At 32.7% G+C, this 20,696-nt stretch overlaps 2 protein-coding genes across 7 annotated transcripts in view; one reads left to right on the plus strand and one right to left on the minus strand.

Moving 5' to 3' along the window:
- The window catches only part of SPATA17 (spermatogenesis associated 17), a 279,874-nt gene extending 273,530 nt beyond the window's left edge, over nucleotides 1-6,344 (minus strand). Inside the window, exon 1 of one of the 4 annotated variants that reach the window (XM_079107174.1) lies at nucleotides 6,177-6,343. In XM_079107174.1, coding sequence (XP_078963300.1) covers nucleotides 6,177-6,244 — 68 coding nt within the window. In that variant the 5' untranslated portion in view covers nucleotides 6,245-6,343. Of the gene's footprint in view, nucleotides 1-6,176 lie in introns of all 4 variants that reach the window. The other 3 variants (XM_079107176.1, XM_079107173.1, XM_079107175.1) reach the window with 3 other exon arrangements.
- A 166-nt stretch (nucleotides 6,345-6,510) lies between these two features.
- GPATCH2 (G-patch domain containing 2) overlaps nucleotides 6,511-20,696 on the plus strand; it is a 187,174-nt gene continuing 172,988 nt past the window's right edge. For 2 of the 3 annotated variants that reach the window (XM_079107158.1, XM_079107159.1), the window contains exons 1-2: nucleotides 6,512-6,702; nucleotides 15,760-16,476. In XM_079107158.1, coding sequence (XP_078963284.1) covers nucleotides 6,647-6,702; nucleotides 15,760-16,476 — 773 coding nt within the window. In that variant the 5' untranslated portion in view covers nucleotides 6,512-6,646. Of the gene's footprint in view, nucleotides 6,703-15,759; nucleotides 16,477-20,696 lie in introns of all 3 variants that reach the window. The other variant, XM_079107157.1, reaches the window with a different exon arrangement.

Genomic DNA, 20,696 nt, shown 5'->3' on the forward strand with positions numbered 1-20,696 from the left:
AGGAAACTGATATTAAATGCTGAAAAAAGAAGAAACCATAGCACTTACTAGCAGGAAATTCCCAAGACTAATGCCTGAAATCACCTGGAAGACTAAAAATGCATAATAAATTTTTGAACTTGCCCAAGATGTCCAAAAAGAATTTAAAAGAAGCAACTGGATTCTTTAGCAACATACAAGGGATCCAATTAATCTTACAAAAATAATGGTCTTTAAACAAATATTACTGGTGTAATTTTTCATTGCTGTTTCTATTATTATTATTATTATTATTATTTTGCTTTTCTTCCCCTATTTTGAGGTCTTTGTTCTGATTCAATTTTTAGTTGATAACACAATGCTGTATTTTCTTAAATTCATGTCCTCAGACAAGGGCAAATGGAAGACATTTAAATCTTTCATGTCTCAAATGCCTTTCATATCCTCCCCAAAACACGTATCTGTGCTAGGATTCTTAGCTAATTCCCCTGAATCATGAGTAATTATTGTTTTTTAGTCTTCTAGTTTCCTGTGTTGAGGAGATATAGAATCCATGCATCTGCTTCTCTGGCAAATAATTTTTTCTCTTCTGTCTAGATTAGATTTTTTTCTTCTATATTTTTGAATTATACCAAATAATTGGTATATCATTAAAAGGTTGTATCATTTCAAGAAACCCTATTTAGGACTCAGAGAGTCCCTTACCGTCAAAGCTACACTCTTTCTTCACTTTAGAAAAGTTTTTCCCAGTATTTCCTCATAACCTCTTTCCCACACATACTCTAAATTCTGCAATAACTATCATTCACACACTAAGCCCTCTGGTATGTCTTCCATAGTATTAATAATATGAAACATGATTTCTATTCTTGTAGATTTATGGAGATTTCCTTCATTTGCTTTCCTAAAAAAATTTACATTTCAGTAATAACTATTCTTTTAATTATCTATTCATTTTTCAATTAAAAATTAATTTTAAAATTGATTGTAGCACATCTTTTTACCTTAATTTTTATCTTTGTAAAAGTTCTCATCACATTTTTATTAAAGTTTATATATGTTTCCTCCATCAGTTCCAACCCCACAGTAGCTATCTCTTCTGATTTTGTGGCTTAAACTCTTTGCTCCAAACTAACATTTCCTCAAATGACGTGTGAAGTTTCTGTCTGTCTAATAGATATTCGGTTGCTTGATATTTATGTAGGGCTGTCTGCTTGGGTCATCTAGGCAGTGATGGACAGATAGTCAGTTATAGTTACTTACAATTTCTTTTCCATTCAGTGAGACAGCAGTGAACATACTAATTGTCATCTCTCTTACAGCATGATGCATAAACAGGATTAATGTGAACTTTTTATTCTGCTTTTGAATTAAATGGAATAATTTATATTTTATTTCACCAATACAATATATCTGATGTTGGCTATTCGTTTTAGAAATACATTCTTTAGGCAGAATTTTGTCTGATTGAGGATTAAACAGGTACCATATATACCAATGTAAATATCATTGAGCTGTGCATTTAGAGTGAAAGTACTTCATTAAATATGTTTATATATACTTGTACATATTATAACTATATCTATAGAAATTTAGACTAACACATCAATAAAACTATTTAAGTTTCCCATAGGGAAAGGAATGCTCAGGAATAGAGATCAAACTTATCAACTGCATTTCTAACAGTCGCTGTGTGTATCATATGCATTTTATACTTTGTCTTCTTACAAGAATTTCCAATAATTATAAATCTATTGGGTGCTTATTAACATGCCAGATGATCATTTAACCTTCTTAGTTAACATAGTAATAGGCATCATTTTCTCTTTACAGATGATAAAACTGATATTTAAAGAGTTCAAGCAAGGTTAAAATAACAGTTTAAGAGTTTACATTTAAACCTAAGGTAACACAGAATTAAGATTTGGAATGTCCCCATGTTTTGGAAGAAAGCTTGTTAAGTTTTACTAGTCATAATTAAGTTCAGCTGTAACAGAATCAGAGGAAGATTTCATTTATTCAACAAAATTGCTATTTATGTAGCTTATGATATTGAACAAATTGAAGGATACTGATTCAACTTACCAGACTAATAACACAGAATTGTAGTCAGATGATCAGATGGAATAGAAAAAGAATTAATTGTATTTATATGAATAATAAATTCCAGTTTTGGGGAATTATAGTTCAGATTGATACAGGGTAATAGAACATGGGGAAATCATGAATCCCTACTAGAGACCACTGTGTTACATATTTTCTTTTCCTCAATTTTAGACCTCAGAAAGGCAGATTGGATCTTATGCATTTGATGCACTTAGTTCCATGCAAGGACTTAATGATTTAAACACCCCTTTTAGAAATTCAAATTCAGTCTGAAATGGGTCACATTTCACCAGATCTTGGCCAAATGATTTACTCTATATCTAATATCCTTAGGTGCATAGTAGGAATAAGAAAAAAAATCATCTCATAAGAGTACTGTAAATATCAAATAATGTTTGTTAAACCATTTAACAGAGTGCTCTACACATAGTAGATATTCAATATTTATTTCTCTGCCTACATTACCTCTATTCCATTTCCCTTCTGGGTGGTTAGAGATCTGGAAATTTGACAGATGGATGCTTATCTCTACAGTTGTTTCAACAGAATTTTTAGACCTCTTCCTCAACAACTGATATTTTTCACATTCCCCTACATACAATTTTCCCTTAAGTCAATTTTTAAAAATATTTTCTACGTATCAGGCATATTTCTGCTTATTTATCTTTAGAAAAGTATATCTGGCTTAAAATTATTTCAAGTATTATTTATTTTCTCATTTATAGAAAAAATTTGACTAAAATTTTATTAAGAAACAAAATCACGTCACAAAGTTAAACTAATAAAGATGAAAGTGGAGGAGGAAAACAAAAAACAAAAGCAAAATATTTTATTCAATTTAAAAATAAGTCAGAGTTTACTATTTATTTTTAAAGACAGAAAGATGATGTCAGCCTCTGCTGAAATTCCCCATGGCTTCCCCTCTCAATCAGAGTAGAATTCTTTATCTTTATGTGGATTAAGAGTCCCAAATGATCTGGCCCACATTCTTCTAACCTATGCCTTGCTCATTCTGCTCTCCACTGTCCTCAACACAGGTTTCTGACAACAGGGCTTTTATACTTGCTGTTGAAATTGAAGTTCACCAAGGTTCTTCCCCTACATATATATCCAGTATGCCCAATCATTCCTTTTTTTTTTTTGGATTCTGCACAAAGATCATGTGATTACAAGAGCCTCCTTGACCACTCCAAACAAACAGAATATTTGTTTCCTCTCTTCAACTTACTTTTCTTTATAGTTTTCACTATCTTTATCCCAAGGTGAAATATTATCTCAAGTTGAAATATTATAAACATTTGTTGATGTTCTGTTTTCCTCAAGATTTTTTGTTCCATTATATACTCAATATTTAGAACAGTGATGAGCACATAGTACATGCTAAGGAAATGTTTAGTCAGTGCATTTTTAATTCATACAGTTCTGAGAATCTAATTATTATGCATTAAGTTCACACATGAAATATCAGAAATGAGTTCTTTTATTGTAAAATCTAAAATAAAATAGAATTTATACATAAGAAATTTTGATAGAAGAATAAGAATTTAAAAGTAGCTTAAAATACAGTGACATGTGAAAAGCCTATGTAACAATAATGAATTTTAAAAAGTAACAAGCCATCATAAGTTTTGATTTTTAAAAATTCTAAAATTTGCCTCTGGTAGGTAATGAGAAAAATGTAGAATGCTACAATTAAGTCTTAACAGATAAAGAAGAATCAATATTAATATTACAAGTAGAATTTAAAAGTAGAAAACAACATATGAAAAAGATCAACCTCAATTTATTTTCCCAAGAAATTCCACTTTCAACTTCAGCAACATTCTAGTGACCATCATCAGGTAGCATTTTTGTCACTACTTTGTTATGGACATAGAAGACTTTGAAAGAAACACAGAAGAAATTACCCTGTTTCCTTCAACTGTTTCCTACATGTTAATGGAACAATATACTCAAGACACTTTGGACATCTGGATTGTGGTGCTTGATGTCACTTAATCATTCAGACCAGTTTAGTGGGAAGGAAATCTTCAGTCATAATATACAGCATAGGTTTTAGAGTAAGATTACCTGGCTTTAATACTTTGTAGTTGTGTGACCTTGCACAAATTACTCAACCTAACTAAATCTCATTTTCCTTGTTTCATGTAATTAAGGTATATATACACATATTATATATTATTATTATATTAATTACATATATATTACACATATATATAATTCATAAGGACTTTGAATAATTAAAGGTAAGAAAAGCTCATATACAGTTCCTTAATTACAGTCTTTCTTTTCATGCAAAGTGGGGCCTCATATGAATTCTTGTAAGAAATGTAGATTCTCTGGCACCAAGACAAACTGAATCAGAATTTTCATTTTCAACAAGTTCCCAAGGTTAAACTTTAGGAAGAATTATCCAAGTCAATAATAGATAGGAAATGACAACACTTTGTGATGGAAATTACTGTTTACTCTCCCATTTATATTAATATTTTATTTTTTTACCCTAAACTACCAATACTCTGATTTTTAAAAAATTAGGCAAAATTTGGAATTTTGTTTCCTTCATTTCTTTAACAATCCTTTCAAACCAAAAGTATTATTGCTACTAGTAATTATAAACAAAATGTTAGGAATGTCAGTTTATTATCATCATGGTTTTTGCATAGCATTCGACGTTTCTCCAGGCAATCTCCAAGTTTAGGAAGATATGCCCATTGTCAAAAGCCAGGAGATAGGGGAGAAGGTTGACACTGAAATCTGTAAAGAGAAATTAGTTCCTTTGCTCTTGTATGGCATTTGACCAGGCTTCCCTCGAGTACTGTTCTAGAGGTCTAAATATTCAGATTAATACTTTAACTCATATTGTGAAAATCAAAAGACAAAGATGAGAAAGTTATTAGTGTAATGTCTCATGTATAATCAGTGCTCAATGTTAGTTGTTTCCTTTTTAACCTTACTATAGCACAATTATTTTGAAAATATCTAGATTCCATACTAGAATGTGAGCATCATAAGGGATAGAATTTATTCATTTATGTATTTATGTCATAAATAAATTCAGGGTCTGCCACATACATTCTAGATGGATGCAAAATAAAGAGATAATTTCTGAATACTAAATAGATTTCTAGCTAGCTATTTAGTATGTTACTTTTAACAATTGAAAGATTCATTAATGCAATTATTCAACAAATAATTATTGTGTAGTTATTGTCAGGAAGTATGATAGGAGCTGGAGATTAAAACAATGGTAAGCAAAAAAGAGTCATTATCTCTGCTTCGAGTTTAAGAGTAGAAATACATATTATCTCACGAAAACATAAAATTGAATTGTGATAACTACAAAAGGTACACAGTGAAATAGTGTGATAGGTGAGATAAATATTAAAATCATAACAGCTCAGCAAGATTATATCTTATTTTCTAGTGGTCTGCCACATCACTGCATTCTATCACAGTCTAATTAACATTTTTGTAGTTTCTCTTAAGTTGGAGAAACTCCTGGGTCAATGCTTTTCTGGGTCACTTTTAAAATAAACTTCTTCCTGGATGTGAAGTTTGAGTGTAAGGAGATGGAAAAAGGGGCTAATGTCTTTCTTTGCCCTCTTTTATTAATTAATATGTTGGCACTAATTAGCTTGTCACAATGGTGCAGATACTTTCACTTTAAGAAAATGAGTCCTAGAACAGTTGAGTTCCATGATATTTGTGACATAACAGGCTCAGATCCCTAGATAGAGTGGGGACTCATTGAGCTAGGGAGCCTGGGTGACTGCATCAAGGCCATTAAACCTTCAACAAGGAGAAGACAGATTTCATCAAATTGCGTTATGATGATGTCTAGGAGGGGGAAAACCCACTTTGCTTTAGATTTTATCTACGCTGGGACTTTCCTCAAATCAACCTGAGTATCCGTGGCTTCCCCGTATCTATAATCTCCTTGTATGGTTAAGATTACCTTAAATTTCTGGTTCTCTTTGCACCCATTACTGGGTACTGAATGCGGAAATTTGTTAATGGTAAACTTCCACTGAAGGATAAGCGGCTAAAGACAGCCAGCCCTTTGTGCTATCCCTCTCTTCACGACTTACCTGTTCCTATAGTAGTACTGTTTCCCTACAAACGACGACCGAGCCTGCAGCCGGGCTAACGTGGCCATGGCCCCTGGGCCAGGGGTTTGCAACTGGTGTTATCATCGGTCTCCCTGGCAACCGGGCGAAACCACAGGCCAGTCCCGGGAGTTCCACTTTCGCTCATTCTTCGTTTATTTCATCCTGTTTCAAAATTAAGGGCACTAAATTGATAATTATGAATTTTGGGTGCAGCAACAAAGTTTAACATCTGTCTCTATCTCTTTTAGGAGTAAAAAGAGGCGCCTGTAAGAAGGGAAAGCAGTGGGGAGGAGAATTATGGTTGCTCCGAGCATCCGGTTTCCGCCTCCAGCCAGCTTCCGGAAGCTCTTCTCAAAATGCTGAACTGCTCTTTGGAAGTGTCCGGGGCTGTAGTAGTTGAAGTCTGTTCTCGGGCCTGAGCCACGAGGCCAGGCTCCTGGGTGTCGTTAATGTTCGGGGCCGCCGGGCGCCAACCGATCGGAGCTCCTGCCGCCGGGAACAGCTGGTGAGGCTGGCGGCCCCGGGAATGGGAGATCAGGAAATGTGTTGGCCAGAGGCCGCCAGACCTGGAATCCAAGGGGGAGGGAGTTGTGATGGATGATCTGAAGACCTGTAGGCCTTGCCCTCACTCATGCCTGGGATGGACGCAGTTTGAGGGAGGCATTTTGGTGTCTGCTGAAGATTTGTTCAGAAATACAGTAAATGCTTGGTGATGGCTTGTGTAACACTTAGGATATTGGGGGGAGTTGGTCAAGCTTTCTGTATTACAGAGCAATTGATCTCTCCTTGATTATTGACAAAACTATGGGCAGGAGTGCTTTATCTTACTCCAGTCTTATTCCCAACACCCCTGCTAAAATTGCCAGATCATAACAAGTTTCTTGTAAAATCAAATGCCAGAAATCTAGAGCTCTGGAAGTTTAGTAGTGAAGGAGATAATCACTTTAATCTCCCACTCCCACCCTTTATGGGGGGAATAATCTACCCATTTTCCACTACTTTGAATATACCATTCTAGTTCAAAGGAGATGTTATGGGTGTTGTTTGGGAACACCCATAAATGCCAGGATTACGCTGGGGTTTGAGTATGTCTATAGTATCATATCACCAATGACACTTTGGGATAATGTATTGCTTTAATTTTTCAAAGTGCTTTCACAATTTACTCTTTATTGTATGACAGTCAGTGATACCAGACTATCACAGGCACAGGATATTTACTTAAGTGGCTTGTCCAAAGTTGCCCTGCACATTTTAGCACTAGAGAGACAAAATGACTTTTAGAATTTCTTGTTGAAAACTATGATGTAGGTCCTGTTTTTCTCCCAAACCTTTTTCCTGCAAGTAAGCACAAGAAAATCAGTGAAACAGACAAGGAAACTTCTTATAGTCCTCAAACATAAACTTTTTACCAACAGGTGAAAGAAATGTGACATTAAAATACATGTCCATTCATAGATGCTGCAGAACACAGATAGATTCTGAGGAATTCTCTGAATCCATGAAGGATTCTAGTAGTCTGTGATCTTAAAATTTCTTACAACTGAAAAGTTAAAAGAAATCTTATCCAAAGATTATTTTGTAGTTCATTTTGTAATTCACTTTGTATTCATTTTATTTGATTAAGCTACTTTTAAATTCTCACATTTTCCAGTGAGAAAAGTAAGCATCACGTTCAAAATGAGCTATTTTTAAATTGGTGTAATTAGCATAGAGTAAAAGCACAGTTCGTAAATACTTAACTTTATTAGTATTGAGAGTAGTATATAGTTGTGTAACTGCCATACGAAACAAAAGACATTTCCACCACTCCATAGTTTATTCTGCTTGTGTGTTTCATAATATTTCACCATTTTTTTGTAAGGAGGGAGATGAATGTGCTATATAGATTGGTATGCTTTTACTAAGGTGTTATTGATTTGTAGGGTAAGTGCTGTTTAATTAAAAAATATGACCCTCTCAGTTGCAACCCCTATCCAAAGTAGGTACCTCTGTACAATATGGAGAAACTCCTTTGGTTCTCTTTTGAAGAACCTATCCTACTTTTCTTGTTGGCATACAACTCCTTTGTGCTGGCACCAGAGTAGAACATAGTGCGTAGCACTTGGTGTTTTGAATAATTTTTAAAAAATCTGTACCTGATTTGACAGAATGAATGTGTTACAGAGAACTAGAACTTTTATTTTCTAGTTTATGTGCACAGCTGTCCAATCATTCAATATTTCTTAAATGGAATCTTTCATTAATTGAACAACAGTTATATACCATACATGTTTGTTTTTTCCCAGTAATGAAATCCCAGTGTTGCTGAGGTTGCTACCATCACCTCTTGTAACTCTTTTGAGGTAGGAACATCATTCTTTGCATTTTAGATAAAGTGACACAGAAGGGAAAATAGTTTACTTACCTAAGTGTTTTACATGCAGTATGATTCATGTGTAGCTAAAGAAGATTCCTAACCACCCTGCTGTATACTGCCTCAGTATCTGAATAACATATGGTATCTCTCAGATTTGTTAAGCAACCTGGATCCCTGAGGAGTACCTGAAGTATTTAACTCCTCTGTTAATATTTTTTTTAAACATTCTCTCCAATGTGGAGATTGTTTTCTTAATTTTTAGGCATCAAGTGCTTAAAAGTAGATTATTTCTTTATTGAACTATGATATTCTGTTTATTTAACTTATGTGGCTTTTCTTTTTTGCCTTTTTTTTTTAAGCCATTGAAATAAACTGTATGGATTCTGAACGTTTGTTTCTGTAATTTTGTTCCTATTTGGCGTTTCGATTTTCTTTGGGTCTAGAAAAGTGCATAGTAAAAATTGCATTTTGGGTTTCTTTTTTTTTTTTTTTTGTCTTGAATTTGGTTTCCTAGTCTCAAGTTTACTTGACTTAGGATTCTCTTTCAATTAAGAATGAAAGTAATAATCAGTATAATTTTGGGCAAGCAATTTTGTTATAACTTCTTAGCGTCCTTTAAACCATCTTTGATAATTTGCCTTTATCTTCTCATTTACTTGACTAAAAACAGTGTCTTGTTAAAGTAGCAGAAAATTTGATATCCAGATTGTCTAAAATTTTTAGTCGAATCATAGTTTTCTTTTGTTATTTGTTTGTACATTCAGTCAATCATTGGTTTGTTCATCCAGCAGATTTTTAAAAATCTGTTATGTCAAGCAGTATGGTAGATACTTTTAATTAAAATTCAGTTGTTTTCCTTCTCATTCCCAATCTAGGATTTCAGCATATTTTCAGTAAATATTTGTTGAGTAGTTACGACGTATAATCAATAAACAAGACTCATTTCCCTCCCACCCAAAAGCTTACCTAAGATGTACTTGAAGATATGCATGTTCACAAGAATTAGAATGAATTATTTTTTGCATTCTAAATTTCTTGTATTGTTTGATTTAGACTCTGACTTTGCTTCATTTAGGCTGTTTTTTAAATTTAATACTTTACATTTTGAAAGCAATCAGGAAATAAAAGTTTCAAATGAATCTTAAAATCATTAAATGAAACAAAAAAATCAAGAGAATGATCGTTTAAGTAATAAATGAGCTTGCCTTATTAAATCATTAATTTGAAAAGTAGAATTAGACTTTTTTTTCCCTTAAAGCAAATCATGTTTTGGTTTACAAGTTCCTGGGGTAAGGGGAAAAGAAAACTTCTTGAGTGTTCCCCATGGTGACAGAGGTGACAAAGCAGCTGCCAGCAGTACTATAATTGAATACAAGTCAGTGGAGCTTTGTTCCCATTCGGGGAAATGAGTTTTTCAGTTTGATGACGAACCGTATGACTCTTAACCAGGGAGGATTATTTTCTTTAGTCCTTTCTTTTTCATTTATATCTTTATATTAGATCAGATATACATGATTTTTTTTTTTTTAATAAAGAACTTTGGACCTATTTTTAGTGTGATAGAGTCCTTAGAGAGTCCACAAACTATACAACAATTTTGTATGTCTGTTGTCCCATAACATCCCAACATTTGAAATGCTTCATGACCCCAGAAATGTTAAAGGCCTTTACTTTTCCTATATTAGCCTCAGGACTCATGGTAAGATTGTACCTTAAAAGTGGAATGACTTGCTATTTCAGTGACCCATTTCTCTTATTTGAGGGTAGAGATTGTGGAAAGGTGAAATAACTTCTCTCAACTTTAAGTACTCTTATCCTCATACAGTGCCTTCAGGGTAGAAATTATGCTGGTTTTTATGGTGAATATACAGAAATCAGAAGATAAGTAGTTTGTCTAAGGCGTTTTTGCTAATGAATGTAACAGAATTTAGATTCCAGGTTTATAGTTTTGATTTTAAAACACATGTTCTGTAGTTTCCTCCCAGCCTTTTTTCTGTAGAGAATTCTATTTCATATTTATTGTCTAGTTTTAATATAAACCTGCAACTAATCATTTATACATCTCAGAAAAATATAGGTTTCCCCACCCTAATGCACTTCTTTCTAAAAGAGAAAAAAAGGTCACTTCCTATTAATACTTTGCATGGATAGTTCAAGGAATTTCTATACTAGTTTAAGGTTTAACTTTAGTGTTAGGTTTACTCTTGATTTCCTGAAATAACAATGTCCCAATATATGAAAGGAGAAAATTGAAGACATAGTCTCTTAATAAATTACTAATGAGATAAAGACTTATTTTGATTAATAATGGTACTATTAAGGAAGGAAATTTATAAATTCTAATGAGCAGAAGAAACCTTAAATTTAAGAAAATTCTTAAAGATCATGCTGTGTTAGACATAAAATTTGGCCCTTGGTGTAGCCTTCTTAAGGTTTACTGTTTGTATGTTTAGTCACCCATTGTCATAATCCACATATTGTGTGTTGATTTTTATCTGTACTGTTTGGCTGTTTGCTGTGTACGATTAAGACCAACTAATCCTTTTTTCTATCCAACCTTTCTTGTCTTAGTAAAACCTAAGATGATATTGAAGGATATAATTCTATGACTTTTAAATTTTATGAGTACTCATAGATACATTCATCAGCATAGTTGTTGACTGTGTACAGGGTTACTTTTGTACACACAGAATTTGCATTCATACAAACACAAAAGTAGTTATTTCTCCACTTAAATTACTGATAGCCAATTGAAGTGCTCATCTCTTCCTTACATTTAGTACTTAACTTACATTTAGTTCCCCACCAATAAAATAACTCAACTTTGTAGAAGAGAAGAAGTGCTCAGCACTTAACTCATATTTAGCTCTTCACTAAAAAAATTACTTAACTTTGTAAAAGAAATTATACATATTTTAGGGAGGCCAAGATTTTTACCATATACTAAGTGATGAGTATTTGATTTTTTTTCCTTAACGAGGTATTCAGTAGTTGCAATGGTTACTTTTTAGTTATATCTGGAAGGTATTTTTTTTTTTTAATGAATTTGTTGGGTTTATTTAGCAAAAACATATATATCCTCTTGTTATATAGTTGTATCAACTGCAAGGAAATATTTCTCAATCAATTTTTCTATACATACTGTATTTTTCTTCTTAGGAGTAGCAGGTATTGATGAGAGGCTTCAAAAACAATAATTAGTAATAAAATAGTTTACTTTTAGTTATTGGGGGGATCTGTTTTCTGGGTGTTCTTCACTCCTATTGTCCCCGCCTATCTATATTTTAATAGCAGTTTTAGAGATATTGAGCTATCAGTCAACATCTTATCATTTGGAGAGTTATAAGCAGTATGTTAGAACTAAGTAGCTTCCTGATTTTTATTTCTTAAGCCAGAAACACGTGAAGGAAATCCCTGAACTAATGCAATGTTTTCTTCATTAATTCCTCCTCCTGACTTTTAAACATATATTTTCAAGGAGACCTTTTTCTGAAGTAAGAAGAGTCTGGTGGTAAGAAACCCAAGGGTAGCAAGTCACTCATTCACTGGATATTTAGTATTGCCTAGAAAAAGACAGACTGACCTTTGGCCAAAAATTCTGAAGTAAAACTTGCATATCAAATCTTGGCTTGATCATACATTTTATATTGCTCAGTATTATATCACCTGCCAAAAAGTGCTCATCTGTTCATTTCCTGTTTTAAAATTTCTATGGATGGTGGGATTATATAATTTTGTTTGGGGATATTCTGCTCATTTGGACTATTAATGAGCCATTGTTTCAGTCATACCAGTGTTAACTATTCCAGTTTCTTTCCAAATGAGTCCCAATGAAGAGACATTGTTTTAAAAAATATAAATATAAAAACCTCAAATTAGGCAATTAGGTAATTTCACTGAAATTGCTTTAGTTCATACAGACTGTATATATGCTAAATAAGTGTACATTTATACAGAAATGTTCTATATTCCCAGATTTTCCCTTCCAAAAGGAAAGGTATTATTTAAGGAATTAAAATAATTAGGTTAAAGTGTTTGAATGCAGCAGTCTGCTGATGTGTCAGTACAATTGCTAAAGCAAAGGAAATAAAACAGCTATTTTTCACTCTCTGGTATCTTGTTTTTATTTCTATTGTCCAATCAATACCCATTTTATCTGTGAAATGTTAGTGAAGCAGCTTAAGCTTAACATTAAATGTCTAATATTATTGGCTCATTAATAGGACTTTGATTGGGATTAACTAGTAGAAGCATTTTGGTACTGTAGAGGAAAAAAGTGCTTTGAATTCTGAATTGCACTTATATTAAATGTTTCTCTAGTTTTATAAAATTTTGGAAGAAACTTTTAAAAGTAATTTTTAGTTGATTCATATTTGAATGATTTATGGAATAATTTGGATTCTTCTAGTTAAAATTTTTAAATGTATTTTGTCTTGAGAGAAACATAAAATTGAATAAGGCTGACAATTTTAATGAGATTAAGAAAGCTTTCATTTTGATAATATTATTGGTTATATTTTCTTGGTTATAGTAGTACTTTTTCAACAAAAATTAGTGTCCAATTTCAAAGGATTGAATGCAGTATGCTAACTCATTTTCCAGTGTTAAGACTACCAATTTTTTCTGGTTTTTATTTCTTTTGTTTGTTTTTGGTTTGTTTTTGTAGTGCTGGGAATTGAACCTAGTTTTGTGCTTGCTAGGCAAGCACTTTGAGCTACATCTTCAATGAAATTTTTTTCTTCTGAAACAGAGTACTAAATAAACCTCAAAATAAACTGCATTTTTATTTGGAGATTATATTCATCCATTGAGTTAATTTCATGTTTTAATGTTTTTAACTATTCATCCATTGGTAAGGATGTCCTATCTTCAAAAAGAAAGTTACTCCAGATTCAGGTGATAGTCTTTTAGAGAAAGGATCCTTATTTTAATACATGTTAGACTTGGCCTCAAGTAAATTTTCTGAAAGGTACAATATTATATTTGGAGATAATAGGTCTTTCAGACACATTTCTTTAAAAAATGGTGTTAAAGGAAAAAAAACAAGACATGCATTGCATTAAGAGAAAACAAAAAGGCAATTATTAGCATATAGGTAATGGTAAAAAGATCTATTCGGTTATCAGTGCAGTCAGAGTTATAGCCTCTGTTTTGACTTCATGCCAATTCCTATGTGATTTGTATTTCTATTAATTTAATTCTATATTCTGAAACCAGAGTTATATACAGAACCCTCATAAGTGATCTTTATTTAAAATATTTAAAATATGTATTTGAACCACCATGTTTTTGAAAAATGTGTCCAGACGTGTGTGTGTGTGTGTGTGTGTGTTTACATTCAGATTGCCAAAGGAGATAAGTCTGAAAAAGACAAACTCACATCAACCTTAAGGCAATGCTGCGTTATGTAATTGCTCACAATATATACTCTACTAATAACCATTTTAGGGTTTTTTTTTTTTTTTTTTTTGAGCTTATTCTACTCATTCTGCCTTCACCAGTTATACTACCATATATTTTGTGTTGATGTAGTCTCCCACTCCTTTTTCCTATTCAAAACAATATAATGCTTGGTTATTTGGCTTTTATATAGAGGACATGTATATTACAATTAATGTAATACTGCCTGATGCTAAATTAATCATAAAAATATAGACTGGATACTGGAAGTGGGTAGTTCTTGTCTATAGTTGAATAAATATTGGTGCTCTGGAACCAGACTGAGTTGAATCCTGTCTCTTTCACTTAAATATCATCTAGTGAAGGAGATCTGTTTTTTCCATCTGCCACCTTATAAGATCATTGTGTGAAAATGAGGTAGAACATAGAAAAAAAACTCAGAAATGGGCCTGACAAACAGTAAACACTCAAGTGTTAAAACTGTATGTGCATATAATATTATGAATGGTAAATCCAGTTGAATCATGATGTATATTTTTTTTTCCTTAGGTTATCATTAAATGTAAAGGAATAGTTGCAGGTCGTTATAGGGAATTTGCTAAAATCTGAAATTATAAATTATAAAGACTCTATAAAGACAATAGATCAAGGGTCATCAAATAGGCTAGGCACTACATGATTTTATAAATAAAACTTTACTAGAACACAACCATATTCATCCATTTATGTATTGCTTGTGGCTATTTTTGCATTATAATGACAAGTTGAGTAGTTGTTAGAGACCTAATGGCCTAAAAAGCCTAAAATATGTATAATGTGACCTTTTGCTGAAGAGTTTGCATACCCTTGCTAACAGACTCCTGGAACTGTATAGGCCCCTAGAGACTTGAGAATATTTTGATCCCTGTGTGCCTTTAGAACTCAATTTGAGACATGACTGCCCATCGTCTTCATATGAAAGGTGTACATATCCAAACTATGTGTAATGTTTAAAAATAAAATAATATATCTAGGCTCTGTATCATACCTACTAATTTAAAATTTGGGGGAATTGAGTTTGGAAAGAACTATATAATTTATTAAAGTTCCCAAAGAAGACTGATGCTTATCCTTGCTGACTAAAAAACCTCAGAGACTACTTCAGAATAAATTAATGATGGGCCCTTTTAGTCTAGTGAGGCTCCAGTTTTGATGTGAACAGTTTCTGCTTCACTGGGTTGTATGCTTAGTGTGGCCTAAATATGTGCTTAGTCTTTGGCTCAACTTTCTTTTTACGTGTATTATAAATCTTGACAATACCTGTCTTTCTGCCTGTCTCTTGCGTTGTAGCAGTGATTGGGTATACCATGTGGTAAGTAGATGATTTCTTGCTTCTGTCTTCATTTAGAAATCAGTGGGCAGGGAGGAGACTGAGAAAGTTTTCTCTGCTCTGAGGAAAACTGGTTCAAGAAAAAGGAAGGAAATAGACAAGGAACAGTGATTCCAAGCTGAAAGAGCCTTTCCATAATTACATAGTAAAAATATAAAAATGCTGTTTGTTCTGTTGCTGATACTATGTTTACTCTGTTTTTAAGAACTTCCTGTATTTAATAAAAGAACTTATGCAAGAGGAGGCTTTAAAAGGAATCGGAATATTTGAAATGGTAATACACTGAATAGGAAAATTAAGTAGCTTTCAAACCTTTTGTAATGACCAAATTTTAGTCCAATTTAGAGTGAATCATCTTCTGTAGAAGACTAAATATGGTTAAGAGTTACTTTACTTTTTTTTTTTTTTCTTTTTTATTCTCTAAAAAAATGTAGGCATTTCAGTAGAACCATGGAGGAGCTGGTTCACGACCTTGTCTCAGCCCTGGAAGAGAGCTCAGAGCAAGCACGAGGTGGATTAGCTGAAACAGGAGACCATTCTCGAAGTATTTCTTGCCCTCTGAAACGCCAAGCCAGGAAAAGGAGAGGGAGGAAGCGGAGGTCTTACAATGTTCACCACCCATGGGAGACTGGTCACTGCTTAAGTGAAGGCTCTGATTCTAGTTTAGAAGAACCAAGCAAGGATTATAGAGAAAATCACAATAATAATAAAAAAGATCATAGCGACTCTGATGACCAAATGTTAGTGGCCAAACGCAGGCCATCATCAAACTTAAATAACAATGTTCGAGGGAAAAGACCTCTATGGCATGAGTCTGATTTTTCTGTGGACAACCTGGGAAACAGAACTCTCCGCAGGAGGAGAAAGGTGAAACGCATGGCTGTGGATCTCCCACAGGACATCTCTAACAAACGGACCATGACCCAGCTGCCTGAAGGTTGTAGAGACCAGGACATGGACAATGATAGAGCTTATCAGTATCAAGAATTTACCAAGAATAAAGTTAAAAAAAGGAAGTTGAAAATAATTAGACAAGGACCAAAAGTCCAAGATGAAGGAGTGGTTTTAGAAAGTGAGGAAATAAGCCAGACCAATAAGGACAAAATGGAATATGAAGAGCAAAAAGTCTCAGATGAGCTCATGAGTGAAAGGTGACTTTTATGTTTTCTAAATATAAAAATATTTGTCTACAGTGTTTGTGGTTAAATGTGTTTTATATTTTAATTCTATTTTAAAATAATTATAAATTGTAATGATGATAGTGATATTACTGTTTAACTATGGTTATATTTCCTAATAATTTATGATGTTTTGTACCAGGCAAAATTGCTTATTTGATTTACACAATGTCTTGATTGTATTATAATGACTTAATTTTCAGCTACAAAGAGAAAAGGAAATGGATTTTCAGCGGGAAAGAATGTACTTTTGAATAATAGCACATTTGTAACTCTTAGAATTAGATATATAATTATTTATTTGGTTAATTATAGAGTTTTAGCCTTTGGTGCTTTTTGGAGTACGTGATTCATTCTTGATTCCTGAGAATCAAAAGTTTATACCACTTTGACATACGAATGGCTTGATATTTAAAGTAATAACTTGGTAGGTGTTTTGATCATTGATAATCTAAAAACCTAATTTATGGTCTGTATGATTTTGTCATTAGAAAAGTGGAAGAAGCAACAATCCTTTGGCAGTTAGTCTAATACATCCATTCTAGGAAGCAGGTGTACCACTATGATAATTGTTAAGTCCTATTTTTACAGCATCGAAAGGTAAGTGATTATTTTGACTTCACACAGAACTGATGCTACTTGCAAGAAATGCAATGTTGACACTGTTCATCTTTTTATGCATATGTTCTTAAAACGAAATGACTATGAACCAGAATAAAAGCATTCCTTAAATATCAGCTGGGAAAAAGTATTTGATTTTTAATTTGTATAATTGAGTCATTTTTATCATGTGAATTATAGGATATGGATATAATTTTTATTCTTGTTGTGTTTGTAAATATGATTAAAGACCTGATTAGAACCTGGCAAGAGCTAATGGAAGGGCTCTTTAATTAGACATAGTTTCTATTTGTGTTATTTTTCTAAAGAAGTAAAATTTACTTAAAACAAAACAAAAAAAAAATGGTTTCTGGAAGAATTTGAAAAGTTCATGAAATCTTTTCTTTCAAGAAAATATCATTTTTCTACAGTAATAGGAATTACTTGTATCCCAGTATTGGGCCGTTGTGACTGAGGACCACTCAGTCTGTCTTAAAAGTAATTATATTGCTCAGTTGCTGGGGGGAAGAGTGTATGGTGGTAGACATAACATTCTTGATTCTGGATTATTCACACTTAGATTTTTCAAGTTCCTCCTTTTCTTTTTCTTTTAAATATGTCTGCCTTTTATTGATCTGTTTCATAGGACATCTGCTCTGGAACAGAAATGAGATGAAATTCTCATCATTTATTTTCCTTCATTTGAAAAAAAAAAATTGAGTACCTACTAGGTATGATCAAGTTACCCCACAATTAACAACCCAGTTTCAAGTTTTCAAATAGAATATTTTCATTCCTAAAAAAAAAAAAAAAATGCTTCCTCTGATTTTACACTTTTCTGTATAATGGTTTTTTCTTGCCATTTAAGGATTAGCTGTGGTTTCCTTCTGGGGGAACATTTAAGGAATTTTCCTAGCATGTGTAGGTGTTTTTTGAGGTTATAGCCAAAGTTTACCTAATTATAGAAAGATGTCTCTATGTTTTCTTGGAGCTGACTTGTAAGAACGACATTACTCTGTGTTTTGTCTGTGTGCCTCAGACTTAACAAACATTTCATAAACTACTATGCAATATTCACTGGTACCTGAATAATAATTCAGACTCTCCCCAATAGCCTCCTGGCTGAAATAGCCAGACATGCTAAAATGGAATGTGCTGTGTGGAAGGTACTCTTGAGGAAAAACTTCCTAAAGAAGCTGCACCTTTAAAGCAAGAACTAAGACTTGTTCACAAGTGTGCAAAGTGAAAAGGAAAGAGGGAAATGGCATCCCTGGTTATAAGGAACAGCTTGTGCAAATTCATGTATTTTGAAACCAGTGTGGTACATTTGGGGAAATGTTTGTAGTTCATTATTACTAGAATATAAAGTGGCGGCTGTAGCCCATAACATTTCTTGAAGGCCTATGTACTATGGCAAATAGTTTATATTTCATCATATAGGTAATGGTAAGTCAGTGAAGAGTTTTTAGCAGTGGAGAAACTCAATTAGGTTTACATTTTATCAAGATAACATAATCTTGGCAGCAGTGTTTTGTTTACCTTCGACTGACCTTCAGTCTGTCCAGTGGAAAGTGAATTATAGCTGTGCTCATAAGGGAAAAGGAATATTTGAGAGTTTTTGGGAGCAATTTTAAAAGGTAGAATCAGTGGGAAGTAGACTGACTGTGTTACGGAGGTGATACTCTCACATAATGCCCAGGTTTCGGTCATAGAAAAATAGTAAGCGTGTACATGTACACTAATACCAATCCCTTTTTCCAGGAAAAGGGATCAGGAATACATTTATTCAACAAACAGTTATGCAGTATATTCTCATCTGAGTCCTAGCTATAAAAATCAAACCAAAAAAAAAAAAAAAAAAAAGGAGAGAGAGAGAGAGAAGAGATATCCTTAGAGATTAGTTGCAATGACCATTAGCTGCTGAAAATGAAAAGCCTTTGTTCTCTTAAGTTCTTATTCTGAAGTACTTGATGTAAATGGAGCAACAAGCTAGATATCAAGGAGGTAAAACTTAAATAAGGAAATATGTTGTGTACATAAATGTAAAAAATATCTCAAAGTTGGACAAGGCTCATTAAAGACTAAAAACTGTTCTAAGAGAATTTTTATTTCCTTGAATCTTTAAGAGAGTGAGCAGGTTGGGAAGAGGAGAACTATACATACCGCTTGGAAACAACATTAAAAAAAAGATCAGAATTGAAGATAGGAAAATTTAGATGGAAACCCACTAATAGAAAGCCTTGAAATCTAAATTTAATCCAATAAGCATAAGGTAATAATTTCAGAGTTTTAAATGGAATTTCTTCTTATAATTTATATGTGACTGTGTGCATATATTATAAACTTTTTAAAAATAGTTTTAAATTTATAGAAAAGTTGCAAAGACAGTTCATAGAGTTCATGGATACCACAGTTTCATATACCCCACACCCAGTTTCCCTTATTGTTAAAATCATATACTTTATTGTGGTACCCTGTCACAGTGATAGAACCAATATTGATAAATATTTTAAGTAAACTCCATATTTTATTAGCATTTCCGTTGCTTTTATTTAAAGTCCTTTTTCCGTTACAGGGTTTCACATATCTTTTAGTCATCCTTTTATAGTTTGCAAAGATTAACCTGGTTTATATGTAGAATGAAATCTGAACTCAGATTAGAAGATCATGGTACCAAAAAATAGCACATGGATTCATCATCTATAAATCTGAACTCCAAAAAGCTGTGAAAAATTAACTCATTTGTGGTAGACTTTGACCTCTATTTAATGTGCATATTCATTTGTTCAATTGAAAAATACAATAGATTTGATTATGGACTGCTACCCTAGATTTTAGAGTTTGCCTTTCTAAAATTTGAGTAATTTTGAATTTTAAATATATTTGGCCTCAAGAGTTTTACAAAAGAAATTGTGCCAGAGGCAATGACCTTCATTTGAGTTATGTTGATAGGGACAACAGAAATACAGGAAAATGATCAACAGTAATTTGAACTTGCTAAATAGCAGAAAGATAAAGTTTCTGAAGTGTTTTTAGTACTGTAATATTACTATGCATAGAAAGCATGTTTTTAAATAAGACTATGGATTTGATGCCCTTGAAAATATTATTTTATTACCAATTGTATACTATAGGGAGTTTCATGTATTCATTTAATTTGAAGAAAGTTAAAAAGATTCTAATTCCTTGCTCCTTAGAAGAACGTGCCTCTTGACCAAATTCTTTTACCGTTTGTTAGTTAATATTTGCATTTTAAAAATAAATAAAAACTGAAAATTGGTGTTTTTATTCAGAAAATATGTGTGAATTTAAATCTCACCAATAATTTTAACCTTAAGGATCTCAATTTAGATATTATATAACAAGTTAAGATGTATCCTTTTTAATAGGTTACATCATTCTAGATGTTAATGGAAGAAGTATTTTAATTAAAAAAAATCACCTTGGGGAAATTTACTGTTTGGTTAAAATTAAGAATTACAGTACAAAATATTTTTTAAAAGAAAAAAATTTCTTTAGCAGCCAAACCTCTCTTTAAGTATTCTTATTTCTTGATATTTTTAACTGGAGTATCAATTAAGCATTGCTCTACT

Source organism: Sciurus vulgaris (genome assembly GCF_902686455.1).
Source record: "Sciurus vulgaris genome assembly, chromosome: 12".
NCBI classification, from domain to species: domain Eukaryota; kingdom Metazoa; phylum Chordata; class Mammalia; order Rodentia; family Sciuridae; genus Sciurus; species Sciurus vulgaris.